The sequence below is a fragment of the Colletotrichum tamarilloi genome (assembly GCF_030869305.1).
Source record: "Colletotrichum tamarilloi strain Tom-12 chromosome Unknown Scaffold_9.1, whole genome shotgun sequence".
NCBI classification, from domain to species: Eukaryota; Fungi; Ascomycota; class Sordariomycetes; order Glomerellales; family Glomerellaceae; genus Colletotrichum; species Colletotrichum tamarilloi.
The window spans coordinates 365,648-381,181 of NW_026849392.1; the positions used below are offsets into that span (position 1 = coordinate 365,648).

General features: G+C 53.8%; 7 protein-coding genes across 7 annotated transcripts; 2 read left to right on the forward strand and 5 right to left on the reverse strand.

The window, feature by feature from the left end:
* Window positions 1-114: 114 nt before the first annotated feature.
* On the reverse strand, window positions 115-1,521 carry CTAM01_03877 (cation efflux family protein; the record flags this gene model as incomplete). The annotated part of the gene is made up of 1 exon (XM_060519907.1): window positions 115-1,521. One exon carries the CDS (start codon window positions 1,519-1,521, stop codon window positions 115-117), a length of 1,407 nt encoding a protein of 468 aa, XP_060385328.1.
* Window positions 1,522-3,242: 1,721 nt separating this feature from the next.
* Window positions 3,243-4,248, reverse strand: CTAM01_03878 (hydrolase; the record flags this gene model as incomplete). The annotated part of the gene is made up of 2 exons (XM_060519908.1): window positions 3,243-4,091; window positions 4,183-4,248. 2 exons carry the CDS (start codon window positions 4,246-4,248, stop codon window positions 3,243-3,245), a joined length of 915 nt encoding a protein of 304 aa, XP_060385329.1.
* A 787-nt stretch (window positions 4,249-5,035) lies between these two features.
* Window positions 5,036-7,432, reverse strand: CTAM01_03879 (ABC transporter; the record flags this gene model as incomplete). The annotated part of the gene is made up of 1 exon (XM_060519909.1): window positions 5,036-7,432. The coding sequence occupies one exon, from the start codon at window positions 7,430-7,432 to the stop codon at window positions 5,036-5,038; it is 2,397 nt and encodes a 798-aa protein (XP_060385330.1).
* An 856-nt stretch (window positions 7,433-8,288) lies between these two features.
* Window positions 8,289-9,741, reverse strand: CTAM01_03880 (uncharacterized protein; the record flags this gene model as incomplete). The annotated part of the gene is made up of 4 exons (XM_060519910.1): window positions 8,289-9,139; window positions 9,190-9,390; window positions 9,478-9,569; window positions 9,644-9,741. 4 exons carry the CDS (start codon window positions 9,739-9,741, stop codon window positions 8,289-8,291), a joined length of 1,242 nt encoding a protein of 413 aa, XP_060385331.1.
* A 1,147-nt stretch (window positions 9,742-10,888) lies between these two features.
* Window positions 10,889-11,722, forward strand: CTAM01_03881 (clathrin light chain; the record flags this gene model as incomplete). The annotated part of the gene is made up of 3 exons (XM_060519911.1): window positions 10,889-10,931; window positions 10,984-11,207; window positions 11,261-11,722. The coding sequence occupies 3 exons, from the start codon at window positions 10,889-10,891 to the stop codon at window positions 11,720-11,722; spliced, it is 729 nt and encodes a 242-aa protein (XP_060385332.1).
* A 355-nt stretch (window positions 11,723-12,077) lies between these two features.
* CTAM01_03882 (uncharacterized protein) lies at window positions 12,078-12,542 on the reverse strand (the record flags this gene model as incomplete). The annotated part of the gene is made up of 4 exons (XM_060519912.1): window positions 12,078-12,139; window positions 12,194-12,254; window positions 12,329-12,413; window positions 12,538-12,542. 4 exons carry the CDS (start codon window positions 12,540-12,542, stop codon window positions 12,078-12,080), a joined length of 213 nt encoding a protein of 70 aa, XP_060385333.1.
* A 401-nt stretch (window positions 12,543-12,943) lies between these two features.
* On the forward strand, window positions 12,944-15,397 carry CTAM01_03883 (pentatricopeptide repeat domain-containing protein; the record flags this gene model as incomplete). Its single annotated transcript, XM_060519913.1, has 1 exon — window positions 12,944-15,397. The coding sequence occupies one exon, from the start codon at window positions 12,944-12,946 to the stop codon at window positions 15,395-15,397; it is 2,454 nt and encodes an 817-aa protein (XP_060385334.1).
* Between the last annotated feature and the right edge of the window lie 137 nt (window positions 15,398-15,534).

Consider the following 15,534-nt stretch of genomic DNA (forward strand, 5'->3'; position numbering starts at 1 on the left):
GGAACATTGGGAGCCATCAGTGTTCTGTTGCGGTGTAACTGTCATAATAATGCTCTTCAATGTTTCTTGTGAAAGCTTTGCTATCAACTATTTGGCGTATACTATTACACATCTTTACAGGTCCTTCTTGAACGCATGCTCCGGCTTGTGTGTAGTCTCATAGTCGATATGTACGTAGGCCCGCTCCACATCCGGTAGACTCTCCAACTTGACTTGCAGCGCCTCTGCCACATCGTGCGTCTGGGCTAGTGTATTGGCGGGGTCCATGACGATGTCCACCTCGGCGATGAGCCGTGGGCCCGAGTGATAGACACGCACCGTGTCGATGCCCTGAATGGCAGGGGAGTGCGTCAAGCAGACGTAGGTGATGAGCTGCTGGGTCTCGATCGAGGCGGTTACACCAACGAGTAGCAAAAACTCGGCGATGGCGGTTCGCAACCAGATGCCGGATACGATCAGTGACAATATTATGGCGCCAGTTGGGTCGATATACCACTTAAGTTTTGAACCGCCAACAGATGTGAGGATACCGAAGCCGTTCACCAGCAAGTCGTTGCGGTGGTCGGACCAGAGGATGCGAACCTGGGAATATCGGTTTCGCAGGGAAAAGCAGTACAGGAAGAGTACAAACTTGGTTGTAAAGGCGCAACAGACGGCAACGATTGGCTCAATGCGGAAAGCCTTCGTCTCGTTGGCCGACTCCCTCTCGGTAGCTAGCTCGCGCGCAGCGAAGGCGATGATGATGAGCGAAACTGAGATCATGAGGAAGCAGAAGACGATGTTTCCGACAGTCTCAAGGCGGGCCTTGCCAGCGGGGAAGCGGCGCGGGTTCACCCTTTTGATGGCGCGGCCGGCCAGGATAAGGGTCAGATTGCTCATGGGGTCAAAGATGGCGTCGGCCATTGTGGTGATGAGCGACAGGGAGCCAGTGCTGATGGCCGCGTACAGCTGTAGAGCTGTGAGGAGGATGTTTGCGGCGAAGGAGCCCCAGACGGCGATCCGGAACTGCAGCTGGTCGTCGCCGGCTTCCTGGCGAGCCTCAGCAACATGCTCGTCGACGGACTTCAGCATGCGCTCGATGGCAGCGTTCTGCGTTTCGTAGAACTTTTGGACCTTGTGGCCCTGATGCCAGGAGCCGTTTGGCGAAGTTCTACCGCTGGGTTTGTCGGTGGCGGGTTGACTGTCCCGTTTGCGCGAGGTGTTGGCTCTGATCTGGGCGAGGTCCTCCGGCGTCTTGAAGGCCGCGGAGAGACCGTAAGGATCCGAATCGGATCGCAAATGGGGCTGACCTTCGACATCGGTAGCGGCAGAAGAGTGTCGGGCGATGGGCTCGTGTTTCTCATCGTGCGAAGCGGGATGATGAGTTGCGGCCTCTATGGCCGTACTAGAGGCTTTGGCTGCGGCATCCTCGCTGGAGAGTTGCATCGAGCCTCTGCGGGAGGTGTTTGCTAGATGGGATGGCGTGTGCAGCCGGAAGGGGTGCGGATGCATGGTGATGCTCATGGAGAGATCGGGCTCCATGGTGGCGGCGGGCGTCAGATTTATTAACCGTAAGTTATGCGCAGTAAAGGATACAAGTTGATAATACGACGTTTGCCAAATGCCTTGTTTCCAGTGAATCGATATAAGCCAGGCTAACGGGCTGTGAGATAAGAAGAAGGGTGGCGAAGGAGACGTGTGGAGGGTGATGCAAAATGGAGGTTCGGTGTCTGGGCCATGTCGCCTATGGTACCTATTTCAAAGAGCTTCGAAACCTGTGTTGTTACCCGACAAACAAAGCCTACACCTTCTCGCCCCTCTCAAAGCGGGCTTATGGGAAAGGCATCTTGTTTGGTACGGAGAATTGCAAGCTCCTGGGGCAGGATCGCTGCAGGATGTGCGGGGATAGCGGGTGCAACGGGATGCGTTGTCGTCGAGCTGCTGCCGTGTGAGGCGCGCTTCTTCCCCGCTGGCGCTGGCGTCTCTTGCTTATTCTGCCGTGTCGTTGATTAGCTAGCCAAAAGTGCCGGGGAGGTGGAGGTTAGATAGGGAAAGAGAGAACATGTTCATGAGGTAAAATGATTGTGGGCCAATCATTTGCCCACGGGGAGGAGGAAGACTATCGACTCGAGCGACACAATTGAGATGGCGGACAGGTCTAGACTTAGTTGCATCAGCATATTGTAGGCTCGAAATGGTAGGAATGATATTGCATAACGAAAGAAAAGGTCGGCGAACTTGCCCTCGACATAGGTGGGGAACTGCCTTCGCTTCGTCCTAACGTTGTTAATGACCAATGTTGAAGGGAAAGCATGGGAGACAGAGTATGTGACGCCCATCTAGACGGGGCACTGTTTGAGCGCTGGGAAATGTGGTACATAATCTAGTGTTGGATGCCACGCCAGACAGTCCAATGCCTGTGTTCTGTACGTGGGCTGGCGATCTCGATGACTTCATCGATCAGACTCGTCCCCTTTCTGAGGCTTTCGAGCCGACTTGTGAGACAAATGAAGAGATTTGAAAGCAGATAGTAGAAGCAACTTGCTTTCTGGTTCTTCCAATCGCTAGGGATAGAAAGTGAGAGCGGACTTTGACGGTCAGCACTCAGTAGAGAGGTGGAGAAATGCAGCATTGTCTCACACACTCCGGAAGCAGTAGTCCAAACAACCCCATCCACGATCCGCAGCTGGATAGGGTACAGAAATGAATGAGATGAAGTTGAAAATCCCGGGGATGCGGGTCGACTTTATGTTTCGAAACAAGCCGTTACCTGGAAGGCTCCCCCGGGGACCGAGACCTGCCGGGACTAGGGCGCCATTGGATTCGGGTCCCCCGTTTCTCATGTGCTTCGGGCACAACCGGAACCGGGTCACATCCCACCCGCTCGGCAACCTTGGCATCGATATACACGAGTACACCTTACCTCAATAGGCTTGTAAAGAAGAACTTCAAAAGGATGATTTGATATGTATTCGGCCCACGGGTGGGAGATGCTGCTGAATGAGAGTAGAAAAAACAAATAACTTGGATCATATTAATATACTGCTCAAAAGGAACTCATATATTGATCCTGCGAAATAGCGGCAACGTGCATGCCAACGGTATCCTCTCAGCTCTGGTACTTCATAGAGACTGGCGTGGGAGCAGGTATAACCTGCACCTTTCCAAGCACAGCCATATATCACAATCCACATGTCAAGACACAAATACCGGTTCCATGGATGAGAGGCAGAGGCAGAGATCCCGCGGGCCCGTCCAGTCTCCTACAACTTCGACTCAGGCTTCGCTGCCGCAGGCTCTCCAGCCCTCTCGAGGATCCAATCCCCAACATCTTTGAAGAACTCGTCCTTGCACAGGTCCGCGTGCAGCTGGTGATACGCCCCCTCGTATGGCTTGTGGTGCCCGTCCTCAATCGTCGTCTGCGCACCGAACCACTTCTTGCTGGCGTTGAAGCATGTCGTCTTGTCCTCGGTGCCGTGGCCCAGCCAGAGACTCTTGACGTTGCCGCTCAGCGTCAGTTTGTTCTGCGCCAGCTGGTCCGTCCGCTCCAGCATGCCCGCCAGCCCCTCGAGCGTGCCCGTGTTGTGCATGAGGTCGTCGTCGCGGATGCTCTGCTGCGCCGCTTTATCGCGCGTGAGGTGTTCGGCGGGGATCTCGTTGACGAGCTGCTGCTTAGGTAGAACCTTACTCGCGAGCTTGCCGAAGAAGACCTTGAGGAAGCTCGGCTCCTCGCCGGGCGTGAAGGCGATAAAGGGGCTCTCGAGGAGCCAGCCGCGCACCTGACCGACGAGGTCGTGATACTGCGGGTCGCTGGCCAGCGCGAGGACCTGACCACCGCCCATGGAGTGGCCCATGACAAAGAGCGGCGCGTCCGTAGGTGGCGACGGAATCTTGGATTTGATAAAGGCGGCCACGTCGGCGAGGACGCGCGACGTCGGGCCCGTGAGGCCCCGATCGGACTTGGTCGCAGCGCTGCGGCCCCATCCGCGCTGGTCCCAGCTAAAGACCTGGATGCCGCGGCCGGCGAGGTTGGGGAAGAGCTCATCGTACCGTCCTACGTGGTCGCTGAAGCCGTGTACGAAGACGAGCTTGGCCTTGATGGGGCCCTCGGGCTGATGGTGCAGCGTCAGCTATGCCCGGGTGTTTGTTCATCATGGGATAACCCCAGGGATCGAGTGAGTGGGTGAATGAGTCTACACTTACCGTCCAAGTTGTGCTGTGAAGCTTGTGGCCGTCCACCTCAAAGGTGCCCTCAGTCTGCGTGGCCATAATGACGACGATGATGCTGTGAGATTGGTTGACGGGTTGCACGCAAGACTATATGATTGCAGATATAAGTATACAGCGGAATTATCACGATGAACCACGGGTTATGAGAAGTGATGAGGTGAGATGAAATTCACGTGTTATTGTTGGGGTTCGGATTCAAGACATCCAAGGTGTGTAGTGGTGGTGGCGCTGTGGCCATGGGCCATGGCACTCAAAGAGCTGAGCTCCGCTTGCAGACATGGGGAGCTTGGAGCTTACTGCAAACTCCAACTTCTCCAATGAAACCTTCCGGTCACCGTCCGTTTCTGGCTCAGCGACACAGGTACTCGCACGCCGACCTGCCGTTTGGAACGGCGTCAGGTTGGACAATAAAGAATTCTGAACTAGACTTTTCTAGTTGGCAAGGTGTCAGGAGCCATGCTACTCCAAGATAGAAAACTAGAGGATCTCATACCTTAATCCTCGCAACCCCAAGAGTATCTCACACACCATATTCATATTCTGACAACAAGCGATCAAACGCATTCAAAGTATTGAATTTGGAGCACTCCATCAAGATCGAGCGGAGTTATTCTATGATGCTGTGTAACCGATGAATAGTTTGTAGTACACAAGACGGCAGCACGGTGTGAGCTGCGCCATAGTAGGAAGTGATTCGCCGTTGCTGCCGAACTGCTGCTTCATATTTGAGCAGCCGTTTTTTGATATAAAACACAAGAAAATCACACATTTACCCCCTTCAAAGCAATCCTACTCTTGTCCAGAGATCAAGTGGAATATGCTTTCTTCAGCGCCGTGCCTCCTTCTCCCTCGTCTCCTCCTGCAACTGCTCCTCAACCTCCTCTTCACCCTCCTCCCGCTCTAGGTCGGATTCGATTTCTTCCTCTTCTGTAATATGAGCTCTATCACTAGAGCGAGGGTCGGGAACGTCGCCGCCGCTCATCTGCCACTCCATGAGCTTGCTAAAGGCGCTGTCCTTGTCGGCAGAAAGCTCCGTGTACTTGCCAATTTCGGCAACTCCGCCATTGTTGGAAAGGACAATGATCAGGTCAGACCGCTTAATAGTTGACAGTCGGTGAGCAATAGAAATGGTCGTGTTTCTGCCTCTGAGAAGCGAGGTAAGGGCGGCGTTGACAAGCGTTTCAGACTCGGCGTCCAAGGCAGAGGTAGCCTCGTCGAGGATAAGAATATCGGGGTCCTTGATCAAAGCTCGCGCAATGGCGATGCGCTGCTTCTGACCTCCCGACAATTGTGAGCCTCTGGCTCCCACCTGCGTGTCCAATCCAGAAGGAAGGTCGCTGATAAAGTTGCAGTTCGCCTTCCGCGCAGCTGCGATAATTTCGGCTCGGGTGGCGTTGGGCTTGCCATAGGAGATGTTGTCGGCAATCGAGCCAGAGAACAAGACAGGTTCCTGCGCAACCATGCCAATGCGGCGTCGCAGTGACTTAACATTCATCTTGGAAATGTCAACGCCATTGATAGTAATAGAGCCAGAGATAGGATTGTAGAATCGCAGCAGCAGGCCGGCAACGGTCGATTTACCACCACCGGAAGGCCCCACAACACAGACATTGCTGCCCGAAGGAATTTCAAAGTTGAGATCGTTGAAAATATTGACGGCAGGTCGTGTAGGATAGGCAAATGAAACATTTGAGAACCGAATCGGGCCCTGTGCCGACTTCACCTTGAGCCCGACTGTCTGCGAGATGCCCGGCTTTCGGTCTTGCAGCTCGAAGAGGCGGCTGGCAGCACCCACTCCTTTCATCAGCTCTGAATAGAAAGACGAAAGGCCAAACAGACTAGATCCTGCAAAAGCCGTGTACATCATGAAAGATGTCAGATCTCCCAGCGTCATGGCGCCGTCGCGGACAAAGTTACCGCCAACAATGAGCATGGCAAGGATGGTCATGTTACCAGCCCAGCCCGTCGAGGCGAAGAAAGTGGCAGCAATTGTAGATTCCTTCTTGCCCAAGGCAAAGATCTTCTTGACCTGGCGGTTGTAGCGGCCAACTTCTTGGACCTCTCCAACGAATGCCTGGCTCGTTTTCACGTTGCCGAGGCGTTCTTCAGCGATCTTCGTCAAGGTACCGAGATTCTTCTGGATTCCCTTGCTCACGTTTCTGATTGCGCGTCCGTAGAAGAAGGCTCCGACTGCGACGGGCGGCAACATGATTAGGAGAAGTCCAGTCAACTTGGGACTAAGCCAAACCATGACACAGAAACCGGCTCCTCCGCTGAAAAGAGCCCGCAGACCATCGCTGATGTTCTGGGTGATTGACTTGCCGACAATGACGGTATCGGAACTGAGTCGCGAAATGAGGTCTCCAACTCGGTTTGCATCGAAAAACTCGGCATCCTGTACATACGTTCGCCGATAGAGGGACGATCGCAGACGGGCGACGACCCGTTCGCCAACGATACGCAGCAGAATTACGCGTCCAAAGTTGGCCATGGCTCCGACGGTCAAGATGACACCCAAGGCTGTGAAAAACTGCGGCATGGTCAGGCCAAACAGGCGCGCGTCCTCAGCAGGGTCTTTGGTAGCCATGTCGAGGATTCTGCCGACGGAAAATGGGATGGACATGGTGACTCCGGATGAGATGACGAGGAAGATCATGGCGATTCCCAGCCACCGCAGCTCCGGCCGCGCAATCTTGATCAATCGCCAAATCTCGGAAAATCCGGCCTTGCCGCCTTGCGACTTGCCCTCCTTTGACAACTTGGCACTGAGGTTGACCTGAGCAGCCTTAGCAGCCCGCTCGCTCTTTTGGAAGTCATCAGGTTGTTCGGGATCTTGTGACGTGGGTTCGGTCTGGTTCGCGTCCCTGCCACCGTCTCGCGTAGCCGGTGTTTGCGTTGTAGCCTGGGAGTCTCGTTGCTTGGAAAACCCATTCGAGAAATAGCGCAAGATCGTGATCGGACCGGGCAGTTGAGGCTTTTGGGAGAGGGGAACGGGTCGCCGTAGCGAAGATCGGTGGATGGCTGCAGAGCGCACTGCAGGTAATGATTGAACGGGCTTCGAGCTGAAGCTTCTAATCTGTGACAGGAGAGGATGTTGTAGTACTGGCGGTGTCGAGGTATTGCGCAGGCTGGGGAGGGTTGTCATCAGCGATGCCAATGTCGTCGGGCAGCTCCCGGCGCGGTGCGGGAGCAACACCGCGGATCGCACTACTCCCATAGCCATGGTGGAATCGAAGAAGAATTTATCTCATGGGAGGCGCATAGTCAGAAAGCGATGAAGGAGGGTGCACCATTATACGAAGAAGCTCGACGACGGGTTGCGCATGAATACAGCCACGACCTAGGTAGTTTAACGAAAGGACCGGAGAGATTCCGTCATCGGTTCGCACTCGAAATTTACAGCGCTCGATGTATGGCCCGTACCTTACCCGGAGGAATGCTGACAGCTGACGGGTCGCTGCTGCTCGCTACTTACCTGACCTGAGCAGGGCCCCTCGGTGATAGTCGGCCCGGGCACGTCTTTTCGCCGACCTGGATGCTGCCGTCACTCCGCAGCAGCCGAGGATCTAAAGGAACAGCACTAATAAGCAAATAAGCTACTTGCGGCAAAAAAGTGATTTAGATGTGGTTTGCCATTCCTTCTGGTCCAGATGCAAATCCTTGCATTGCCTCTCCATCATTAAGAAACCGAATCGGCTCAACTAATTGCTTGTCCTGTTTTGTTGTGATTCCTAGCTTCTTGGTTTCTTACATACTATAAAAACATGAGCTGGCGATTGGCTTCAACTCTTCTGATTTCCACCTCAAACCATGTCCCCAAGGATGGCCAGTTCCTAGAAGGTTGTTTCCTGCTTCGAATTAGGACTCAGAGTACAACTGTCGAGGTTCCGTCTCACAGAGATCCCTCGGGTGTTCGACTAATCTTCGTAGCTGGTCGCGAAGACTAATGACGCCTGCTGTGTGCTCTCTAGTATAATACTACATGCCCATGTCTGCCCATGTCTGCCCAAAACCTCTCAATGCCGTATCTGTGGCATAACGAGTAGTCGGAGCGGCGCAGTCTCTAACACACTGGTTATTCACGCGCTGCCATTGCTTTCCTTACGCAGCATTTCTGCTACATCGGCATCAATTCCATCGTCACCTCCGAGGTCAGGGAACTCGTCTCCGTCGATTCGGCGTCTCTTCTTCGCGCCGTTTGCTGAGACAGGGATAGATTGGTATTGCGAGGCAAGGGCTGACAGCATCTCAATGCCCGAAGCTGCTGGAGGCTGGAAACCCTGGCTCGATGCTGAGCGGGCACGATCCTCTTCTGCATGGTGAGGAACAGGCGGCTCATCATGGACAGGGGGAGGGGTGAGCGCCTCTACAGACGGCGGTGTGAAGGCCTCCACGGGGGGAGGTGTAAGCGCCTCGACTTCTGGTCTCTCAGGTTCAGGGGTCTTGGATGCTCCGTTGCCAGGGGATTGCGAAGCCTCGTGAGTCGGCAGTCCCCGCATAATGGCTTGCTCAATCTCACGTCTCTTCTCCTCCGTCTCTGCCTTACGTGACATCAGGTCGGCATGCTGCCTCTCGTCGTTCGCGAGTGCCTCCTGACTTGCGCTGAGCATCTTCTCCAATTCGCCAATGAGGCCCTTTCGGGCCTTAACGCATTCTGCCACAGCGCCCTCAGCACTCGCCAAACTCTTCAAGAGACCATTAAGTCTTGCCGCGTAGACGGGAGCCGATGGGACAGGTGTCGAGGGGTCGGTAACCTTTTCAAAATCCTGGTTGGCGGTGCTCACAGCCGTCTTAGTGGGCAGGTTGAGCTTCGATACATTGGTATAGGAGGTGACGAGCGGAGTAAGCTCTGCGGGAACGGAAGGACCACCACCGCCAATTCCGGGACTAGCGAAGTTTGCCTTGGCGGTTCCGCGAGCCTTGTCGAGTTCTAAAGCATCATCAGTATATGTTGCTGTCGTATTTGGGGAAAACGTCTACCATCAATGCCACGTTCGATGGCCTGTTGAACCGGCGGCTCGAAAATGAAGCGGTCTTTCCAGACGTCGATGACCCTTCTGAGCTTGTTCTGGATCTCAGCCGGCGCTCCCTTGTAGGCCAAAGCTGTCGCCTCAGCGATGACTGGAGAAAAGGCAACAAGGAAGTCGTCCTTGTGCCGAGCCTTTGATTGCTGGGTGACCTCTGTGAATGTGTAAGAATCATTCTTTTTATATATACATGAGTCCTCATCAGGAAGACAGGGGTTTTGCAATGCTTGAAGGCTCTTACCATTTGCAAGATAGACCAAGCTTAGTCTCTTGGTGCTTGATGAGTCTCGAAGACGCTGCATCCATAGGGCAACTGTGCGATCTGCATGTCTCCTGTGAAGACGCCAAAGTCAGTTTGCACTGAAGTGAGAACGGTATGAGTATCGGAACTCATCGGCTTAGCTTACTTATGGAACATGATCCATTGCGCAGCAGTCGCAATGCTGTCATGGCTCTCATTGAGGGCCGATAGCTTTGCCAGCACAGCATCGTCGTTGTACGCCATTTTAGTATGGGTGTTGTAGATATGTAGGAAGTGGTCTCTGCGACGGTGTCGGTAGTGGGAAGGCACCCAATTGCTTTACTTGAAGTAAACACGATCTGAGGACGGATGTGTTTCCTTGCCCTTTCCTTTGATAAAAAAAGCAAACCCGAGCCGAAATTGAATTTTGGGTAGCTAAGGTTGACGTGAAGATGGCTTAAAGAACTTCTGTCGAAGTTGGAAAAAAAAGAACCCTCTCCGAAATGGAGTGCTTGAAAAAGTTTCAAACGATATTAGACCAGCGAGGTGGTGAGGTAGACCAGGTAGGCGAGAGAGCGAAAGGAAGCAAGGCAGTGAAAGAATGAGTGGGATAGAGTGAGTGAAAGAAGGATGGAAGGTATTCAATCAGTCAGTCAATGGAATCTCTAGGCTTGAAATCCTAGTAGCAAACACCTGACCTCCCAAAGCTGCTTCCGCAAAGCGTCCAGATCAATGCATCTAGCAGCCCTCCTGCACAGATGGCCAACTAGTAAGACAGATGGATTGGAGACCCAGAATCACGACACTTCTGGTCAGTGAGATGAAATGGTGGACTTTGCTGGTGACGAGAGAGATGGCGATATGGAAGTCAGTTAACGGAGGTCAACCTGAATCAAAACAACGCTGATGGCTCAGACGTGGTCTCTCTATAGTAATGCATTAAGTAGAGATTCGCCTCGCAGTATCCAGTATATGCATATATCCATAGAGTTCCCTCACCCTGGAATCCCTAGCCATAGGGGGCTGCTCGGACCACATGGGTGACACTTCAGAAGAGGCGCATTCAACTAACCGATGGGAACAGCTTCAAAGTGGATACCTGTTACTACACACTGCACACGGCAAGCACCACGAGACATCCCATTCAAGGTAACCTCCCGTTGTCCCTATCACATATCAAAGGTACCTTACATTCCATACTTCACCTCAACTTATTTCTGCAAGCCTACAGCCGCGATTGCATTCAAGTGTCTCCAGGAAGAAAACTCCGTTATTGACAACCAGGCTGTACAGCTTTATTTCTGGGTGGAATTCTATCCCAATCGGCTCCTTGGCATCTGATCCCCAGCAGCCACGTTGACAACCTGCCCATCTTTCCTATTCTTCAACAACCCACAATCCAGACATCAAAATGGCCGACAGATTCCCTTCGCTAGAGGATTTCGATTCGGGTGGTAGGTAGTCTTAGCGCAAATGTGCTTCCTCAGGCTGACAGATCGCATTCAGCCCAAACCGACATCAAGGATACCGGCGCCGAACCATCTACCGACGACTTCCTTGCCCGCGAGAAGGCGCTTCTTGGTGACGATGCCGATCAGTTTGCTACCGGTGATGATGCCATCGCCTTTGGAGCGGGTGACGATGATCTCCTTGGAGGTGGAGGTAGCGGAAACGTCATCAGCGAGGAGTCGACATTCGAGTCGCAATTCCCAGACCTTGCCCAGAACGAGGTTCGTCATTCCACAGTTTCGCCCCACGAACCATCTAACAGATGAATACATAGGCCATCACTGGCGAGATTCCCGGCGCTGGCATCACCGCTGCTCCTAGCGTAAACTACAACTCTGGCTACAATGCCTTCGTCGAGGAGGAAGAGGAGCCCGCGGTCATCCGTGAGTGGCGCGAGAAGAGAGATGCGCAGAACGAGAAGCGGGCACAGCAATTCGCCCAGCAGCGTGAGGAGACGATTAAGGAAGCCAGAGAGAACATTGACGATTTCTATAACAACTACAACGCCAAGAAGGAGAAGGGCATTGCCCAGACGCAAAAGGATGCTGAGAAGTTCCTCGCCAGCCGTGAGGATACTGTCTCTGGCGGCACGAGCTGGGAGAGAATCGCGAAGCTGGTCGATGTCAGCGGAAAGGGCTCTAAGGGTGGCGCCTCCGGCTCCGGCAAGGAGCGCTTCCGCGAGCTCCTCATCAGTCTGAAGAAGGACGAGAAGGCACCTGGAGCCAGCGGCTACTAGATGCTGCGAATGAAAGATGAATGAGAGGAGCGGCTGTAGCTGTCCAAGAGGGTTGGGTGACGCTCAAGCACTAGATTTTGACGTTACTTACGGTGCCGATGCGCATGTGTATTCTAGATGACCTTTTCTGCCTAATGAACGGAGCGGGAAAAGGTTGGCCATTTGATTATTTTGACAGGCATAGTCAAAAAAGAGAACTCCCACGATCGACGTCATTACGTTTCTCGGTTTTTGTCAACATGTCACTAAGGAAGAATGGTCTAGTGAAGTCCATTTGGTCTATTGGTCGCCCTACGAATCATACAGTCCGGTCCCGAGCCTCTCGCTACGGGGTGGTATCCATCGCGAGCAGCGTCTATTCCTTGCCGAAGTAAGTATTGTAGCCGAGGACCTTGCGGCCCATGCCGTAGAAGGAGACTGCTGGATGTGAGCATTCGTCCCTATGAGTTTTCGAGCAAGTAACAAACATACCACCAAGAGATCCCCACAGAAGGGTAACGTAGGGGATCATGTACCAGCGGGAACGAGGGTTCTGCGATTATCGAGTCAGCGTCCGTCCGTCGGTGCAGGCGCCAATTGCGCATATCCAGAGTCAATTCGACATACAATCTTCCAGACACGGGTGTGGTCCTTGTAGGCGGCCTGATAGAACTTCTGGAGGTCGGGGACCTTGTTCTTCGCGTCGACGATACTGTGTGGACGTCAGAAATGCCCTCGTATGATAATTGTTCTCGACTTCGACATGGACGGCGATTGACGGCGACAGCGTTCCGTCGACCGCCGGTCGGTCGCTCGTCTACTTAAAAGGCACGTACCCCATTTTGATCGATTCAATTGCGATTGACTTCGGATTTGTGGTGGTTTACAGCTTCGAAGGCTTTCTCGTATGTCGGCTTTGAAGGACGGACGGAGCAATCAGGAAGATGGGCTCATGCCTTGCGTGGGCCGAAAGGCTCCCGACTGACTCAGCAGGACCCGCTTTCTAGGTACACGCCGACGAATGGCGCGGAGCTCAATTCGGTTGACGGATGGATATTGCTTGGGAACTTTTTGGCCCAGATCTGAATTTCCTCCAAGCTTGCAATTGTTAGATCCCTCCTGCAGATTCAGCCTCGCGATGCAGCCCGCCACCGAACCTTAGCTTTCGTTCAATGTGCCAGCTGCTATGCTTAATGCCCCGTCTCGACGCAATTGTGCTTTGCTGGTTCTTCACGCGGGGCAATGCAATTGGCCTCGCAATGCCTCTGTCACTTGAATAGAGCAGCATGCCTCGGCCGGCGGCAATCACATCAAGGACTCGGCGCGATTCGACAAACAGTCCCAGCGTTACTGAGAAATTCACGCAGAAGCTTCTCTACCTCGAAACACTCGTTACGCGCTCCCAACCTTGACCCGCGCGCATCTAGTCTTCCAAGATGTAGCCCAACTTCACTGCACCCAGTCGTCGATGCCCGCGACTTGAGCAGCACAACCACCAACACGGACAGTCCGCCGAAACCTTCAGATAGTCTGCGTTTGGGATCGAGACCAGGCATTCTTAAACCTCGAACCACTCGAGGTCGTCTCATACAACGAGAACCCGATTCCGGCATCAACATCGATCCAGAAGGAGGCATCTGGCTTTCCGATAAATCCGATATTGAACTCGGCGGAATACCGGAGAACGAAGATGATCCTTCACTCTGGCTCAGCGTACTTGTTGCCGCAAAGCAAAAACAGGGGAGAGGCGGCGTCCTTGCTGTTTGGGAGGCTGTGAAACGGCGCAGGTCATGGAGGGACGTGACGAGCGAAGAAGCAAAATCATTATGGGGCATCATTCTGGAAAACGTCCTCCACGACGAGGACAGGCTCAAGGACGTTGCGTTATTCGCAGAGCGTCTCCTTCACGATAACTCTGCCCAATGGCCGTCGTTATACCTGACCACAGTCTCGTACTGTCTCCGGAAGGGCCAGTACCGGCGAGCACTGCAGTGGCACATGCGTCTGATGCCGAACTTTGACCCCGGACAGGAAGCCTTCGGTGCCTTATTACGAGAATTCGCGGCTACCAGCGACCCCGACATGCAACAGATATTACAAGCTCTGTATCTGACAGCCATACACCGTGGGTTATACAATGAGATCATCCCCCTCCTCTACGAACGCGGCCTTTCTCAACAATGCGCCGGATGGCGTCATGCGTTCATACACCACGACGATCTACCCCCACCGAATATCGAGTCACAGCCGTATTTGAGGTTTCTTGCCCGTTACTACCCAACCATCACCCTTGAACTAGAGGAACAGGTCGTCATTGGCTTGAACTCCAAGGCCTACTGGGACGCCCAGGACGACTCATTGTGGGATGCCATTCATGACACACATGGCGATGAGAGCGGGCCTCCGGGAAGACAGCACAGTGATAAACTTGGAGCGCGGTGGTTTGCAAGTTCTTGGGTGCCTCTTGACTTTGCAATTCATGCTGTTCATGCCCTCGGGGTACACCACATCGGCCCTCTGTCACTCCAGTCGATTGCCTTGCGCGAACCGACAGCCAAAGGGGTCTTGGCCCGGATCGAACAGCTACGGGCAGTCAATATTGGCATTGGACACTCAGCTTACGCGTGGGTGCTGAAACGATTCGCCGAGAATAACGAGGACGAGCTGCTCGCGGAATTGTTGCATACCGACATACACCCAGACGTCTTCGACGACCCTGCGATGCTTGCCAGCATCCGTGACAAGGCCTTTGATGAGGGAGACTGGAAGACACACCGGCTCTTGCTGTCCGTCCAGCCCGCAATGGTGGAAGATTCGGTCGACTCCACGTCGAACGTTTTGTTGCACCATCTCGTCGACGAAGGGAGGTTCAAACAAGCTTTGGCTTTGCTGGATGAAATGCGAACGATGGACATCGGGGTCCACGTATCAACGATACAACACATCTGCGCGAGTCTTCTCGATCCCTTGCCGTGGAATCCAAAAACGACGACATCCAACCAGGAGGCGTTTTCCACGGCCATCGCCTTCCTTACACGCCTGACGCTGTTGCAAAAGCCTCTACATTCGCGCTACTGGCAGAAGGTACTCTTCGGACTCGGCAAATTTGGCCGCTTCGACGTGTTGGAGGACATCAGCCTTGGCATATTGGACACGCACCGGCATCTTTGCATCTCCAATGCCGGACTGCTTCCGGTCCACCCGCTGGATGCACCGCCTCTGTGTGTAGAGAGCTCGACTAGAAACGTTTTTATCCCGACAGACTTGCCCATATCCCATGAGCAGCACCCGATGCGCCGAATCTTTGATAACCCTGCTCTACACGCCGCCATTGTCCGTTGGGGATTCAAGGCCAGCGGGTTGCGATGCCTCGATCCTGCGGGGGATTTCCCCGCGAATAAGGAGGCACCGGGCGGTGGGTTCTCCCTCGCTCGGGGCGTGCGATTGCTCGCGGCACTGAATGATCGAGGCATTCCGTTCCGAACGTCTGTTGTCCAGGAGGAGGTCGTCAAGTGCCTGGCTCGGACGTACCTAGCCCAAGCCAACGGCGCGCCTAGGGTGCAGGCGCGATTGCCCCCGTTGAACAGCATTCGGGAGCTTTTCAACAAGGCGGCTAGACGTAGGCTTTTGCCAGACGTTGCAGAATTACAAGACCTTATGATGGAGGCACGGGGGAAGCAAAGGAGAGGACAATGACTGCTGCCGCGAGAGCAGTTCGCCTGTTGTAACACCATGTAATAAATAACACCCATGCCCAAGACACAGCGACGCTGGATGATCTTAATTATCATTGCAGGTCGATGATGGATTCCATAATCGCTAGACATTTGTTC